This window comes from Alexandromys fortis, unplaced genomic scaffold (assembly GCF_014885135.2).
Source record: "Alexandromys fortis isolate MF-2015 unplaced genomic scaffold, M_Fortis_MF-2015_v1.1 scaffold_214, whole genome shotgun sequence".
In the NCBI taxonomy this organism is placed as follows: Eukaryota; Metazoa; Chordata; class Mammalia; order Rodentia; family Cricetidae; genus Alexandromys; species Alexandromys fortis.
The window spans coordinates 1,360,907-1,377,456 of NW_026068100.1; the positions used below are offsets into that span (position 1 = coordinate 1,360,907).

Sequence of the window (16,550 nt, forward strand, 5' to 3'; positions counted from 1 at the left end):
ACTGAAAAAGCATGGGATAAAACCGGACTCTCTGATCATGGTGAACAATGAGGGCTGATGAGAAGCCAAGGACAATGGCACGGGGTTTTGATCCTACTTCATGTTCCGGCTTGGTGGGAGCCTAGCCAGTTTGGATGTTCACCTTCCTAGACATGGACGGAGGGGGGAGGACCTTGGACTTTCCACAGGGCAGGGAATGGTGACTGCTCTCTGGATTAGAGAGGGAGGGGGAGAGGAGTGGGGGGAGCGGGAAAGGAGTGGGGGGAGGGGGAGAAGGGTGGGAGGAGGGGGAGGGAAATGGGTGGCTGGGAGGTGGCGGAAATTTTTTTTTCCTTTTCTCAATAAAAAAAATAAAAAAATCTTCACACTTAAAAAATGTTATTTTTAAAACTGAATTCTACCGCTGCTACCCCCTGTCAGAAAATAAAAATAGATGACCTTTGAAGGTGCAGTGTTCCCTAAACACCTCAAGTGCCCCGCCATCTTCAGAATCTCCGGCAATATTGTTTATATGAGAGGAAAGCGTGCTCTTCACCAGAAAGACCTGAAGTCCACAGGAAAGAATAGCAAGAATCTCCCACGGAAACTAGGTCCTTTTTATTGTATTCGGGCCATCCTCCAGATATCCAGACAGATAGACTCTCACCATGTACAGCATCCTGATGGCAAAGGTCCGGAGACAAAAAGTCCAGAGCTCCGTTTCCTGGAGAAGGGCTTGGCTTTCAGTATTTCCTCCCCTTTAGGGGGTTTCAGGATCAGTTTCTCCTCGTACATCTTGCCTGCCAGAACCCACAAGCTCTGTCTATGAACTCTGGACTTCCAAGCAGCTCGCCCCGCCTTCGTCCACAGGTGGAGCTGAGGCAATTAAGTTCTGTGGCTTTAAGAAACAAATGCCACCCTGCACGGACTCCCTGAGAGCCACCAAGAGCTTGGCTGGTTAATCTTAACCTGAGGTCACCAACTCGCGACCTCCGACTACAGTCTTTCTGAGTCCCGAATTCCACGCAGAAAAGTGTCCTTGAACTCTGAACACGAGGAGTAGACTTGGACCCTGTGCCTGCAAGTGGCCTTGGACCAGAGTTCAAATAGGACTTTGCAGCTCGCTTGCAAAGGTGACCTTGAATCCCAAGAACAAAAGTTTCCTTGAAACTCAAGCAGGGAAGTGGCTAGAAGCCCCTCCACGCCACTGTAGCCTTGAGCCTTGGAGCAAGAGACTGCGCAAAGACCCCACAACTCTGACTAACCCCCAGGGGATTAGCGAACCTGCCGGTAGGAGCAGGCGGGGCACAAGGGAAAGAGCAGTGGGCGGGGCCACATCGTGTCCGCCCGCCCCCCGCCCCCATTCCCATCCCCACCCCTCCATTCTTGCTCCTCCCCTCCGGGAGCAGCTCCTGGAATAGGCTAGTCGCTGCTAGGCACCCAGACACCATGGGGAAGCTAGTGGTACTGACCTTGCTGGGGGCCAGCTTGGCCTTAATAGGGGAGAGGCTTCTGACCTTTAGGTGAGTGGACACCTCCACGGAGACGTCTTCAGATTTTTTTTTTTTTTTCTGGCCCAAGTTAGGTCAAGGACTACCTGCTTCCAACTTCCTAGCGGGTGCAAAAGAGCAGTTTGGGAACCAGTCCTCAGTGCCACCGCCTCAACTTCTTGAAAATGACTCATTATGAAAGGGGACTGCTTCTTGCCTTTCGAGGCTGCCGGGGTAGGAAAGCCCACACTGGATTGCTAAAGGTTAGGTACCTGTTCCAAGTCTTCTGCTACATTGTCCGGGTGAAACACTGAAGTCTTTCAGAAGTGCTGAAGTTGGGGGAGGGGACCATCCTTGCAGCTCGATGTTGAAAAGGACAAAGGGTAAACTAAAGCTGACTCAGACCCTGAAAGTGCAGGCTTAGGGATCCCATTCCACACTAGAGGAAGAGAGCTGAACACTGTGGAGGGAACTGGCTTGGAGGTTGGTGGGCATTTTGAAGCAGCAGGTTCAGCAGAAACAGCCATTCCAGAATCATCTCAAGCAAAGTCAGTTTGGTCTGAAAGAAATTTTTTTTTTAAGTTTTTTAAAGCCTTATTCCTAGGTGGGGCTAAGGCCTTCGCTTGTCATCCTGCTTCTATTCTTTCCGTAAGGAGAGACTGGTCTCAGTTCATTCCTGCAATCTGTTCAGACACCTGATGTCTGCTGGCAACACTTCCCAGCCCAGCTTGGGAGAACAACAAGTGACAGGATCGTCAAATAGTAAATTTAAGGGTCAGAAGTCCACACACCTGTGTCTAGTACAGCTCGGGTCACAACCGCGCCTCCACCGAGTTCCAGCCCATCTCTTAGAGCACTTTTTATAAGTGATTGAAAAAGAAATCTAACTTTGGTCTTCTTGAATATAACTTAGTGAATATTTCAAGTTATACCTAATATTTAGAAGGGCGTTTCACTGCAAAAAAAAAAAAAAAAAAAAAAAGGAACATTGCTGGAAAGTCGGTTGGCTAAGAGTTTTATGGTGGTCAGGTCCATAAAAGTCGGCATAAGCTGTTGAAAAGGACAAAGGGTAAACTAGAGTTACAGGTTTAGCTCCTTGGAGACCTCACAGAAATAACGAGGGCAAAGGGAGCGAGAGGAGGTGGGGGGGGGGAGTGCAGATTTATAATCAATAATACCTAGGAAAATGATGCAATGCTGTTTTGTTTATTTAAATGAACAATATTGATCATTTCTGCCTAACATCAAGTGGGGTCTTACATTTGGTATAGAACTATGCTTTATTCTTTCAGGGATAATTGGGAAGTTAGCTTCTGTGGGCACAGTGCTTATGTAAGAGGTATTATGTAACTAGGAACCAAAGGCGTTGCCTGCTTATCTCTTATGCCATCCATAAAATGAGGAAAGGGACTGGAGGGCTTCCATGTCTGTTCTGACACTGACCTGGGATGCCGCGCTCTGATCTCTGACCTGGTTTCTCATGAGGGGAGCAATGGCATTTCCCATGGATACCATCCTCTTGATACTTTGAATGTTTAAAATTTTATTTTGTTTTCTGTTCTAACCAAACAAACGGTTTCTCATGTTGATTTCCATTCTCTGCAGAGAAAGATTTAGTTCAACACGGGAGATCAAGCCCACAGAACCTCAGCACTGCCACCTGATTGAAGGCCTTGGTAAGCACGCAACAGGACCGAGAGAAGGCAGCAGCATTTCTTCATCATTTCCCTAGGGCTGGGAAATGATTTAATTCCGAATTACCCCGTGGCGGGCGGCATGACTTTTGCATATGACGGTTCTAGACTACCTCATGCCAAGAGCGTTTCTCCATCTTCTGATGAATTTCACTGCTTCTTGGTTGCTGCTCCCCCATCCCCCCTTTTTAGTTCTCCCTTTCTTGACAATCTTGGCTTCAGGTATCCTTTCCTCCCACGTTTTCTGGCAAGCACTTCTCGTATGTATTCAGGCTTTCAGCCTGCCTAGATGTCATTCAAAAATACTAATCTCAACTCTTCAGTCACATCTCCAGCCTCTCAAACTGAAGGCTTCCTTTCTCCATCACTAAGGCCAGTGTTGTTTACTTAGAATCAGACTTAACTGACATCAGCGTCACACTCCTGCCATCCCCTCCGTGGTTCCTCAACCCACAGCTGGCCCATTATCCCCAGGAGGTTCCGTTAAAATTCTTGGGAGCATTGGCTTCCTCTTTGTCCCTCCTGCTTCCACAGGAGACCAGTGGGCAGCAGCCTCCTCTGTTCCTACTGGCCTCACCTATTTGGCTCTGCTCCCATGTTTACCTGGGCTGCAAGCCTCCAGTTTTGCTACCGGAAAATAAAACTAAAAGCCAGCCAGATTCTACTCACTGTCCGCCAAAAGTGCCCTGTGCCTTTTTCACCTGTGCTGTGGCATTTTCTCTCCCATGGCTGCTCACTGACGTCAGACGCAGCCTCTTCTTACTTCCCTTACTCCTTCTTACTCTTACAACACTCTGAGACCCAGCTGACTCCACGCCTACTCCTTGGTTTATTTCTGAGCTGGTGTTCTCTTTCATTATCAGATTGCAAACTCCCTAGGGCCAAAGACTGTGACTGATTTATTGGTATGAGTTAGAACAGCTTATTTGGTGGTGTGACTTTGTGTTTTCTTTTTTCTTTGTATTTATATTTAAAAAACAAAACAGGAAAAGAAGCCCTTTGGTTTTGGTTTCCTATTCTTTTACCTCTTCCCAGTTTCTAATCCTTTGTTTTTATTTTGGAAACTGTTTCTCAAGTATCTCAGGCTGCCTTTGAACACAATACATAACCAAACACGAACTTGAACTTCTCACCCTCTTGCCTCCACCTCCCAAGTGCTGGGGTCATAGGGCTGCCCTAGAGCATCTAGCTTGTGAGGTAGTGGGGATAGGAGCCATGGCTTCAGCCAGGCTGGCAAGTGCTGTATCACTTGAGCTACCTCTTTAGCCCTGGTCCACGCTTATGGAAATGGTTTATGCTGCCAGGTGGAAACTAGAAGAATGAGACAACCCTAGGTGACCTTGGTGTTTTAGAAACCAAAGTCAAGAGGTTCTGCTGGGAAGGGTGAGCGTGTGCAGCATATGTGAATCTCCGAGACTGGTGGGCCCTGTCCCCCAGCTTACAGAGTTTGGGGAAGGAGCAAACACGAGATGGAAGCTCACAAGGTGTCTTCAGAGCAGTTGGACCTGTGCCCTGTGTGTCTCAGCCTAAACAAGGGCTGTGCGCATGACACTCAAGTTACAGAATTTAAAGGGGCTACAGAGGACTTGGGGTGCTGCATTCTGCTTGATTTTAAGACATACCTCCTCATCTCATAAGAAAAGTCTTCAGACACTCAATAGTGACTCAGTTCAGTTTCTTTTCAGTCCTATAAAATGAGGCCCTGAGTTCAAGCCCCAATAAATGACAAAAGAAACACACACACACACACACACACACATACAGTTCCTCATGGTGTGGTGGCCCCCCAAGCATAAAAATTATTTTTGTTGCTACTTCATAACTGTAATTTTGCTACTGTTATGACTCATAATGTGAACAGTGCTGGAGATAGAGGTTTGCCTAAGAGGTCTTGTCCCACAGGTTGAGAAGCAATATTGAGAGTAATATTCTCTCTCACCATGCATATATCTCAAAACATAAGCATGCCAAGCATTTTAGAGGGATAATTAGATGAGAGGATTTTTTCTGTCTGCTCTAATTCTCAAATTATAAAAGTCAACTGAGTTTGAGAGTTTGAGAAAGTAAAGCTAGAGTTGACATTGTAGCCAGAGGTCGATGCCCTGATGGCCCTAACAGCTTTAGTATTTGGAAGCTGGCTTAGGAGAGACGAAGAAAATCATACCATGCCATGCTTTGCATCTGTCATGCCTTTATATCTTAAATTTGAAGATCTGAGCATGCTAGGATGATTACAGGCCATTTGATAATAGGACAATACTGATGATTATTAGGAAAAACAGAACACCAAAGTTCCCATTTCAAAGGTGTGTGGCGCCTTTGCAAGCACCTACCTTATTCCCAGCGCAAATCTACAGAGCAAATGTGGCTATCAGTGCTGTGTGGAAGAAATGACACACAGAGGGATTGCGTTAGTTGCCTGATGGTCCAGATGTTCACCTAGATTAGTGCTGAGATGTTTTTTTCTTTCATGCTTCGAAGTCTTTGTTGTCTAATGCTGATATGATATATAATGTCTTATCTACTGACAAGACATTGTTTTTATTCTAAGCATTCCAAGAAAAGTCTTATTACAAGAGAAAGCGTAAATAGCTAGAATATTACTAAATGGAAACTGAGCAAGAGAAGGCAAGTAGGTATTTAAACAGAGATAGCTAAGAAAACTTTGGTTTGGAGTCCAAACTGTTCCACGGCAGAGGGTTTCATGCAACACTGTAGGCACACTGGAGGACTTCTAGCAGGGCGCAGCAGGCACACAGCTAAAGGAAGCTCTGCTCTGCTTTTCTTTACAATCAGGTGGATTTTGTTTGTTACTTAACTTATTTTTAACTTGTTTATTTGTGTGTGTGTGTGTGTGTGTGTGTGTGTTTGCTTGTTTGTTTACTGGGGCTTGGGCCCAAAACCTACTCCTAGGTTGCATCTACAACTCAGAGTCTTGCTCAGTTGTTCAGGCTAGCCTTGGACTTGTTGTTTAGCTCAGTCATGCCTTATGTTTGTAATCTGCCTGCCTGGACCCTGCAAGTAGCTGGGATTACAGCTGTGCCACCAGCCTCAGCTAAAAGCAAATTTACAAAATTAATTTATCCTTTTTTTTATATGGTTATTTTCCCCTTCCCTCCTTTACAGCTCCTCCTTCTTTTTTCATCCTCTGATTTTATTCATACACAGTCTTCTATGTAACCATCCCTATGTAATCCTTCTCCCTTGGATTCCCAAATACTGGGATTGTAAGTGTGCTCAGTTTTCTTACAGGAAGGTCGAATAATTCTTCCTTCAGTAAACGCTACCTTTATTCTTTCCTTTTGCATTAACTTTGTCTTGTTTTCTAAGCCTATGAGGGTGAGGATGCCTTCAACAAGGAACTTATGTGACATCTCACCAAAGCTACACTTGAAACATGAGCTCCCTACATCAGAGTTCTCTGTGGGTAGGATTATCACATTTGCGGGTTTGTATGCGGTGCCTTTCTGCCTTGCATCCTTTCTGCACCTTCTTGGTCTCCAAGATTGCTGCTACTCCATAGTGAATTCCATTTGTTTACTTAGCTGGCATTTCCCCAAGGTGGGAAATGATAAAATTATATAAGTAGCATATAATTTTACATAAAATATATTATTTATATATACAACTTATATAAACTATAAAAATAATAAAATTGCATGTAGTAAACTAGTGGAATGACACTCTCTTGGGGGAACTATGGGGAATATTGAAGAAAGAGAGAAATTATTGAAGTGATGGCAACTCATGGTAGGACTGAAATGTAATGGTTACTTCTTCAAGAGCTTTGTGACTGAGGGGTTTGACCATAGCTGTGTACTGAAAGGTATGAGGAGAACCCAGAGGACAGGGCCCTGCAGTTCCACTCCCACTGGTTTCCCTACTGATGAGATTCCTGGGACTCGTCTTGTCGGTTTCGTGTAGACAAAGGTGTGTGGGAAGCGGGAGTGGAAATGCTGTCAGTCCAGCTGACGCTGCTTTCCCTCCTTAGAGTGAAATAGTATCCATGCTCTGGGGGTAGCAATAAAGAACAGAGCCCCCATGGATGCTGCACGTTAGGCCAGGGTGATGCTATCATGGGAGATATAGAAAACTGCATTTGGGAAAGAAAAGGAGCCAAGTCAGAGATCACACAACTCAGAAAATCTTGTATAACCATTAATTAAGCAAGAAGCTAAATTGCAATGTGGGTTTTGCACTGATAAATGCCTTCAAGTTGAAAATACTGTAAGTAAAAATGCCTTGCATGCCCCTAACTCACCGAGCATTCCCAGACGGGCTGTGCCGTAGGATCTCTGTAGAGCCCATCGTTTCCCTCCTGAATGGGAACAGCCTCTGCTGATATGGCTCAGACTCCAGGGAGAACTGGCAAGATCAGAATTCAGAACGAAGGGTAATATTTCCCCTGAATGGGTTTCGTTCTCATGTCTTTGGGGAGTTGAAATCTCCTAATCAAATGGTTATAAACTGGGACACCTGTACTCAGAGATAACATCCATATCATTTAACTCCGAAACGAGAGAAAGTTTAAATTACTAATCTGCTTCCTTATTAAGTGAAAGAGCTTGCCTCGAGGGCATGTACAACAAAAAGGCAGGTGTTATGTAGAATACACAGATACGACACGGAATTAAACCCCGGCCTTGTTCCCAAAAAGCTTTCAGTCAAATAGGATATTAACAAGCAGACACGGGACACAGTGTGAAAAATGTCATGATAAAGGTCCCACAGGCAGCAATGTTTGCACATAAAGATGGTTGCTAAAACCAGGGAAGCTTTGGAAAGCTGGAGCAGTGCCCCCATGCCTTGCACACCACTAGGGGCAAGGAAGACGTGTGTGTGTGTGTATGCATGTGTACAAATGAATGACTCTAATGTCATTCATAAACGACTCAAGGAAGCATCCCATAGCTAGAATTGATCCAGAAAGGCAGGATCAATGAGAACTGAGCCTAAGCCAAGGTGTGGATGGATTTGAATCTCCACCAAGAGACATGGGATTTATACTGCTAGCTCCTGCAGGCCTTTAGAAGGCTTTAGACAAAGGAATGATAGGGTCAACTTGGCAGTTGAGAAAAATGAATATCAGTACAGGCAATAGGCTAGCGGAACAAAGTTGACCTATTAAGAAACTATTGTAGAAACTTGAGAGTACATACGTGACAAACAAGAGTGCATACATGACAAACAAGGGTACATACATGACAAACAAGAGTACATACATGACAAACAAGTGATGTCTGGGGGATGAAAGAGAAAGGAGGTGGTAAAGATAGCTCCAAGTTCCCTGCTTTGGGTACCCTAGGATAGACACCATTCATTGTCATTGAAAGATGGAAAATATGAAGGGAAGAAACTTCTAGCTCTGTTTGGAACCTGTTGTACATGAGGAACCAGTGGAGTGTTTAGCATCAGGTGATGGTAGAAGTCTGAACTTGCAAGAATGACTTATGCAGATTCGAGAATCGGGAGCACGGGGGTGGCACCTGAGAGCAAAGACTGGACTGTTGCTTGCTGTGCCTGGAGAAACAGGCAAGGGCAGACAGACCTTATTCTCTATTCAGAACAGAGTGAGAGATAAAGGCAACAGGAAATCACGAAGGACCGAGCAGAGAGATGGGAGAGTCCTCAGAGAAGTAGCCAACCTGTGGTGTTGAAAATTGCTTTATTTGATGTGTGGGTTTTCCCAGTGTGCATTTCACTCCATGTGGAAAGAGCATCAAGTTTTTCAAGCCATCTGGGCACCAGAGATGGGTAAATCTTGACCAACCCAAATGCTTAGGAAGTGAGAAGCTCTGGATAGTTTTACCAGTTGGGGGTAGTTTCTCCCATCTCTGGTTGTCAGCACTTGCTGCTCACCATCCTATCAGTTCAAATTTACTTTTTCTTCAGCTTTATTCTCATTTTCTTTTCCTCATCCACCCATGCTCTGTCCCAGTTGCCTAGTGACAACCTAGTAATCCATTTCCCCAGGTACCTATTTCCTGTGTGTTCCAATTAGTGTGGCTGCCTAACAGACCACCCCACACTTAGTGAGTTTGAACAACAAGGCTGGACATAGTAACACATAGCTGTAATTCTAGAGCTTGGGAGGCTGAGGCAGGAGGATCATGTGGTCAAGACCATCCTGGACTACGTAGGGAGGCCCTGTCTCAAAACAAACCTAGAAAATCCTAGCTATTTTTCTTATGATATTGGCAGGGCTCCGTGAAGAAAGTCCAATTGTTCCATTTGCATTAGCAAAGGTGACTCAAAGTTGGTAACAAGGCACCTGGCATCCTCTGGCTTTTCTCCCCATCTTTCTGTTCTCTACATACATTGCTCTGTGGCTTTGAAAAACCAGACTTTTGTGTTTCACTTCAGGGCATGCAAGGTAAATCCTGGAGAGAGGAGATGGGAGCTAGATGGGATAGAAGCAAGAGAGGGAGGAAGAGAAAGGAAGAAGGAACATAAGGACGAAGAGAAGGGAGAGATTGCACCAGGGCATCTAGGGCTCACATTTAGCCTAGGAAGTCACATGGCATTACACTCACCCCATGCCATTTGTCAGGACAGCTTTTAAGTTCCCTCATGCTCAAGGGGAGAGAATGCAGTGAAATAGTGACTGTCTAGTCTTCACAGGAGCATTCGACTGAACTCCGATTCTGCAGAATACAGTTAGCTGTATCAGACAGTCATCACATCCGAATCAGCCCCCCCCCCCCCAAGTCTTAGGAGGTCTTCTCGCTACTAGAACCCATCCTCCCCTCCATACCACCCACACATTGCATACTCCTTTCCACAGAAAATGCTCAAGGCTCCGAAGGAGGAAGTGAACTTACCCAACTCCTCCTAATGAATCTCCTGCCACAACCTGTCCCAAAAAGGACCATTATCACACGGATCACCTGTTGGCTAATTTCTCATTGTGGTTGTGCGTGCTTCAATCTGATGGGCTGTAGAATGGGGGACATGGTAGGGAGACTTCTCTGGAATCTTTTCCGTGATACCTGAATTCTCTCATTCCGTATGTGAGGAGCAGCCTTTTGTAGGGAACAACACAGAGTTTCTCAGGACACCTCCTGAAAGTTGTAACTTAAAGAATCAACCTAGGACATGAATTTCATTTTATAGGGTAGTTTGTTTTACACTTTCCTTCAGAAAAAAATGGAATTGTAAAAAGGAGTTTAATGCTCGTGGAGATGGACTCGGGGGTTCTAATAGAACAGCAGCTCCATCAGTGGGATTCCTGAACATTACAGTAGTTTCCCAAGTAAATGGGTGAAACCATCAATGCGCTTTTGAAAATTACTCAAAAGTTTGGGCCATTGAACTTTTTCTTTGAAGGCTCCACATATGCATTTTTGTGATTATTTTCTGTTTTGTGTTTTTGCAGAGAATGGCTCTGAAGATATTGATATACTTCCTAGTGGACTGGCTTTTATCTCAACTGTGAGTATTTGCCAACCAGTCTGATGCTCACATCAATAGCAACATAGAAAGGGCATTAAAGTTTCCAGCTTGAGATGCCAGATGGACCCCTACATGTTCATCCCACCTCTGGGTAGAACAGTCAGCTACAAAAGCCAAAGTGCAATCTGGAAGGCTAATTAGAACACCGCTGGCACACCTGACTCTGGCTGCCCCCTGTGCTAGCTCCCTGTGTGCAGCTGCATGCTTGCCTATGGTCTCTGGAAAAGCGCGTTGATGTGCCTTTGACTCTCAGGATGGTCTTCGGCTCTGTCTAGTTGCTTCTCAGTTCCATCACTGCCTTATTGGGTGGTACCTCAGTGTCTGATAGTCATCTTTGCACTAACCAGTGTTCTTGTCACGCTTGCTTATGTATGGAGTACTATAAGTTAAAGAGTTTAACATCAATACTTGGACTCCCAGCTATTCCTTCAATGAGTTTCCATGAGTAGAGAAGAAAGTGTATTTTGTTCTCAATACCACTTTGACAAATGTTAAATGACCAGGAAGCTATGCCTAGGGGATGGGGAAAAATCAGTAAATAAAAGAACAGTGTGTTTATTAGATGTTGAAGATTGTCCTGGATCTACCAAGCCAATAGCACATTGGAATAGGGTCTGAGGTTTTGCTTGCTGGTGTTGTTCATATGGGTTTGTTAGAGATTGAAGCCAGGGATGTGTACATGTCAGTCATAAACTCGACTTCCTAACTAAGTCCATAGTTTGGTTCCAATATTTTGAAAAATTGGATTTACCACACTTTTAGTGTGAATTAATTTCTGTGTCTAGAATTGCATATGGAAACATTCAATTTTCCCCAAACCACTAACTTACATAAATTCTAAATTTAAATACTTTTGGCTTGAAGTAAGGCATCCTAGGGAAGCATGGCCCAAGTTTCCAGATTCTTAAGTAGGCAGATAAACTACAGAGAAGGGCACAGTCAATTTTAGATGGTGGGAGGCAGGATTCTGTTTCTTCACTTTTCCTCCAAACTCAAAGATAAAACTATCTGGAAAGGCTCTTTTTTATTGGCCTCAGTTTTCTACTGTCAAGTTTGATTTTCAGGGCTATGCTGGACAGACCTGCAAAAGTGATTATCATAGAGTTAGGAGCTGTGTTTGCTGTTAGGAAATGCTTGTTCCTGCCATATGCCTCCCCGGCAGCAGAGCTGCACAGCTCTTGCTCAGCAGAAAGGGAGCATTCTCATCCCAAGCAGTGCATGAGAGATGGCAGCACCCTTCTCTTTGCATCGCTCTGCAAATCAGCAACTCCTACTTGAAGCTTAGGATTTAAGCTCTTTGCTCTTTTTCCTCTTCCTGCATTCAATATCTTGTTCTCCTGGGTCTCTCCTATGACCTTCTTGCCTCTCTTGGCAATGTTCATATTCAGGGTTATTCTATGCAAATACATATTCTTAGCCTTTCTAAAGTGACAAGGATTACTCCCATCCTCCCACTTTGCCAGTTAACTTCTGTTTCTCAGTAAACCTCTGTGGAGGTATGTGGCTTTCTCAGCAAGCCTTCTCTGGTTCTGCTGTTGGATGTGGATGGACTGCATTATCCTGATATATTCTTGTGACATCATGTGACTTTGAGTTCCTTGACGCTGGGACTTTGATGTGTTTGTTAATACCCTGTTGTAGGGGTTTTCTGTCCTGCCCAGTTACCACAGTCGTTAAGTCCCATAGAAATCACACAGAGGTCTACATTAGTTATAAACTGATTGGTCCATTAGCTCAGGCTTCTTACTAACTCTTATAACTTATATTAGTCCATTATTCTTGCTTATGCTAGCCATGTGGCTCAGTACCTTATTCAATGAGGCAGTCACATCTTGTTTCTTCTGTGGATGGGACAGGATTGCCGAGGAATGGGCTTCCTTCTTCCCAGAATTCTCCTGTTCTCCTCACCCCACTTCTACTTCCTGTCTGGTTGTCCCACCTATACTTCCTGCCTGGCTATTGACCAATCAGCGTTTATTTAGAATATAATCAACAGAATACAGACAATTGTCCCAATCCCCCAGGCACCCAGCAAAATACTAGACATATGAGGTCTGATGATGAATAATGACAAAGGAAGGTTTCAGTGAATGTCTACAAATACCTTCAGTACATTCTGAGAAATCAGAAGCCGATACTTCAGGGTAACTGTCATTATTTTCAGTGATATGTAGTAGGAGTGGAATTGTGTGCTGTTACTGGCATACAGCAGGATTGCTGCCACCAATTCTAACCAACAGAACGTCACGAAACTAACCCCCAGCCTCCTCTGAGAGTGTTTCCTTAACACTCTTATTCCAGCCGAAGTTTATGTGCAGTGCCTTCCTCCTATTTCTATCAAATATTTTTCATTCTGGTCTCTTTGTTTGGATGATAGTGTCCTCCTATGTTCCCATGATATTAAGGTACTTGTAGAGATAATTTTTATATTTATGGTGTGGCAGAAGGAGGCTGTACATGAATGGCAGCCATATGGCTAGATGTCCTTAACATTTCCTCTTTTGTGTTGCCAGTCTCTGAGCCAAAAAACTTACAGCTGTAGAGAAGGCAGCTGAGAAGTGAATTCTATAGTGTGACAGAATAGTGACACCCTTAGCTGAGAAGAACAGATGTCTTGAGAGGGAGGGGCTTCAGGGATGACTTTCACTTTGGTTTTTGACAAGTTGGTTGAAAGCTGACCTTAGAAAGGAGTCGGGGTGGGGGGGTGGAGGTGGGGGATAAGCTACAGCATGAGGGACAGGCTGTGGGCAAACATACGTCAAAATCACTGAGGGACACGAAATAACTGAAGCTTTATGAACGAAACTATAAGGAGAGAACACAGTGGAGGAAGGGTTATGAGAACAGAAGGAAGACAAGTCTAAGAGGCAGAAATCAAGACGGAAATTCTATTTCAGAACTCTGCTTCTGACTTTTGGTCATGAAGGAAGGAGGCATTCTGTAGTGTCCAGGTCCCTGGTGCTGTGGACAGAGAAAGAGGAAATGCAGTCAAAAAAGACACTTGGAGACTTCTGCACCACCTGGAGGTTAGTTTCTCCATAATACAGGAGGTAGAATGTTAATTCCAGTGAAAGGAGAGTGGGTAATGAGGTTGCGTGATCTTTCTGAGAAACCTCAGGGGAAACAAGGAGATAAATACATAGTTGAAGAAAGTTAGGGAAAGATTTGTTTCAAGGAATGAGAAACGGGAACAAAACTCCAGGCCACAGATTAAGTCACTAATGAAAAATAAGGAATAAAGCAAGAGGGGGTGGTGTCCTACAGAGTAGGGGATCGGGACAGAAATGAAAGACCTGACAGAAGAGCAGGAGGGTGACTCTTCCTCAAGAAATGGGGCAGAAGTGCTGACGGCCATTCACAGAAAGTAGTCAGAGGCAGCTGACATAAATTGCCATAGTACTTCCAGAGAAGTATGCGCTCAACCACCACTCAGAGTGACGCAAAATGGGCTATAGACTTCATGCGATGAAATGCATTGAGGATTCGTATGTGGAAAACAGAATGGGTTGTCTGTGAGGGTGAAATAGAAAACAGAGTGACAGTGATGACTGCAGGTGACGCTGGGATGCACCGTCTTCAAAGTGGCTGCGGATGTCTTCCTCTTCTCGTCATAGGCATAGCATAAGGGACGGTGTTTCACTAGAGTCTTTATTATAGTATTTTGAGGATTTCCAACAATTTGTTTTGATCAGATTCATTTCCACTCTTCTCCCTAATTCTTCCCAGATCTATGTATGGTACCCATATCCACACCTTTTCCCAACTTTCCACCTCTCCCTCTTTTCAGTAGCACACAGACTTCAGTGTGTGATGCCCATATGCTCACTGGAGCTTGGTTGACCCACCAGAGGCCATAGTCCTAAAGGAAATTGACTTTTCATCTCCCAGCAGCCACCGAGTGTCAATAGCTTCTCACAAGCTCCTCCCTGCTCCCTGCTAGAATGTTGACTGGCTTGATACTGTGACATAGCTGTCCCATTTGTGGATGAATGTGTGTCCTCTTTCTTAAGAGCTTGGCCAGTATAAGAAAGAGCAGAGAGAAAGAAGCAAGTGATGTGGTTTATTAGAGAGGTTCTTTACTTGGTGTGGACAGAATCTGGCCCAGAAACAGAATCTGAGAGTAAGGCCCTGCCTATCCCTCCTTCGGGCATGGTGAAGAACGGTCCTTCAGGAATGGAGAGCACTGCTCTGATGGTTTCAGAGACCTCCTTCCAACAATACTGAGGTTCAAGTCTTGGATGACAAGGAGGATTCTAAGAAAAACTTGGAGGATGAAGTGACGGCTAAACAGTTAAGATCACTTAAAGCTTTTACATCAGCATGGCAGCTCCCATCTATCTAAAAACTTTCGTTTCATGGTATCCCACGACTGCCAAGGGCACCTGGCTCACATGTGGAACACACACATGCATATACTCAAACATGCATATACATAAAATAAGAATGACTAAATCTTTTCAAAACACTTGAAGATATGGATGGGGACATGCAGAGATTCCCAACTGCTCCAAAGTGAGAGGGCAACGGAAGGAGCAATAAGTAAGTACATGTATTTGTAAGGGTAAGAGCAGAAAGAGAAACAGAGAGAGATTGTGGATTAGAAAGGAGAATATTTAGATTAGCGATTGAGGGGGAAGAAAGAAGCTGGTCTATTTCGAATTAAATCAGAGTGATGGGAAGATATGTGATCATGAAATAGCTGTTTAGTTCTTGGTATAGAATAAACCAACCTCAAGGTTTGACACAAGGAACGGGTAAAGGTTCAGTACCTTGTGGGTGTCTATTGTTGGTGATAAATACTTAGTCCTGTTGGTAGAAAGGGTCACTGTCCAAAGTATTAGAATGAACTTTGTGTACTCATTGGAGTAAATATTCAAATTAGAATTTCCAGAGTTCCTATAGGAACAAAATAAATCAGAAATCATTATGATGCTAGCACCCTGCACTGAATTGTGGCTGGTGTCATTTATGACTACATAGTATAAGTAGTGAAGGGAAAAGAACAATAGAATTAAGCCACATACCTTGTAGCTATGCTTCAGAAAAGAAAAATTTCAGATATCAAGATTGAAAAGATCTTAGCCATCAAAGTTTGAATTGTTTCATTTTATAGATGAGTACCCCAAGACCTAGGCAGACCAAAGGACTCTGAAAAAGTAACACAGCTTGGTCCCTGGCATTGTAATCTGTGGTTTAACACTTCCTAAACTGAAAATGGTTCGTTATCTCAAATATGACTCTTCCTATATTCATAGCCAAGGTTGGAATGACATTGCTGACCCCTTCCCCCAGATCAGATAATGGCTGTAGCTGACAGAGTGCAAAATCCTCAAAATCGAAATGAAGTGCAGAACCTGGAACATCTTTGTTTGGCTTTGTGATTCTGACTTCCCTATGAAAATGTCATTTAAATAAGAGTGTGTGTGTAGACTGTTTCATTTAAATGTGCGTGTGTGTGTGTGTGTGTGTGTGTGTTTAAACTGACTCTTTAAATATGCATATCACTGTAGACTGACTCTCTGTTTCTAAAGGGATTAAAATATCCAGGCATGCCAAATTTTGCACCAGACAAACCAGGAAGAATTTTTCTAATGGATTTGAATGAACAAAATCCAAAGGCACAAGCACTGAAAATCAATGATGGATTTGACAAAGAATCACTGAACCCGCATGGGATCAGTACCTTCGTCGACAAAGGTAAAACCAAGTGACAAAGAATAGGGGGGTGGAGGAAGAGATGCCATAGATCCCTTCTCAGCATCTGGGTTACGGGTAAAGAGCAGGTGCTAGTCCACCAAAGAAATGTGCACAATCTTTGCAGAAATCTTAATATGCACAAAAAGCATTTTAAAACATTTTTCTGAAAAAGAGTGGATAGGAGAGATTGGAAGAAGTCACTCTTTTTCTTATTCGACTAACATAACCTGCTTGAATA

General features: G+C 44.0%; 1 protein-coding gene and 1 long non-coding RNA gene across 3 annotated transcripts in view; one reads left to right on the forward strand and one right to left on the reverse strand.

Annotated features, from left to right (window-relative positions):
• LOC126489522 (uncharacterized) overlaps nt 1-1,269 on the reverse strand; it is a 12,021-nt gene extending 10,752 nt beyond the window's left edge. The window contains exon 1 of the long non-coding RNA XR_007588952.1: nt 647-1,269. This is a non-coding gene — a long non-coding RNA (uncharacterized lncRNA). The remainder of the gene's footprint in view (nt 1-646) is intronic.
• A 112-nt stretch (nt 1,270-1,381) lies between these two features.
• Nucleotides 1,382-16,550, forward strand: part of Pon3 (paraoxonase 3) — a 32,834-nt gene continuing 17,665 nt past the window's right edge. The window contains exons 1-4 of one of the 2 annotated variants that reach the window (XM_050123848.1): nt 1,382-1,502; nt 3,075-3,145; nt 10,539-10,594; nt 16,147-16,312. In XM_050123848.1, the coding sequence (XP_049979805.1) occupies nt 1,429-1,502; nt 3,075-3,145; nt 10,539-10,594; nt 16,147-16,312 (367 nt within the window). In that variant the 5' untranslated portion in view covers nt 1,382-1,428. Of the gene's footprint in view, nt 1,503-1,714; nt 1,733-3,074; nt 3,146-10,538; nt 10,595-16,146; nt 16,313-16,550 lie in introns of those variants that run through there. The other variant, XM_050123849.1, reaches the window with a different exon arrangement.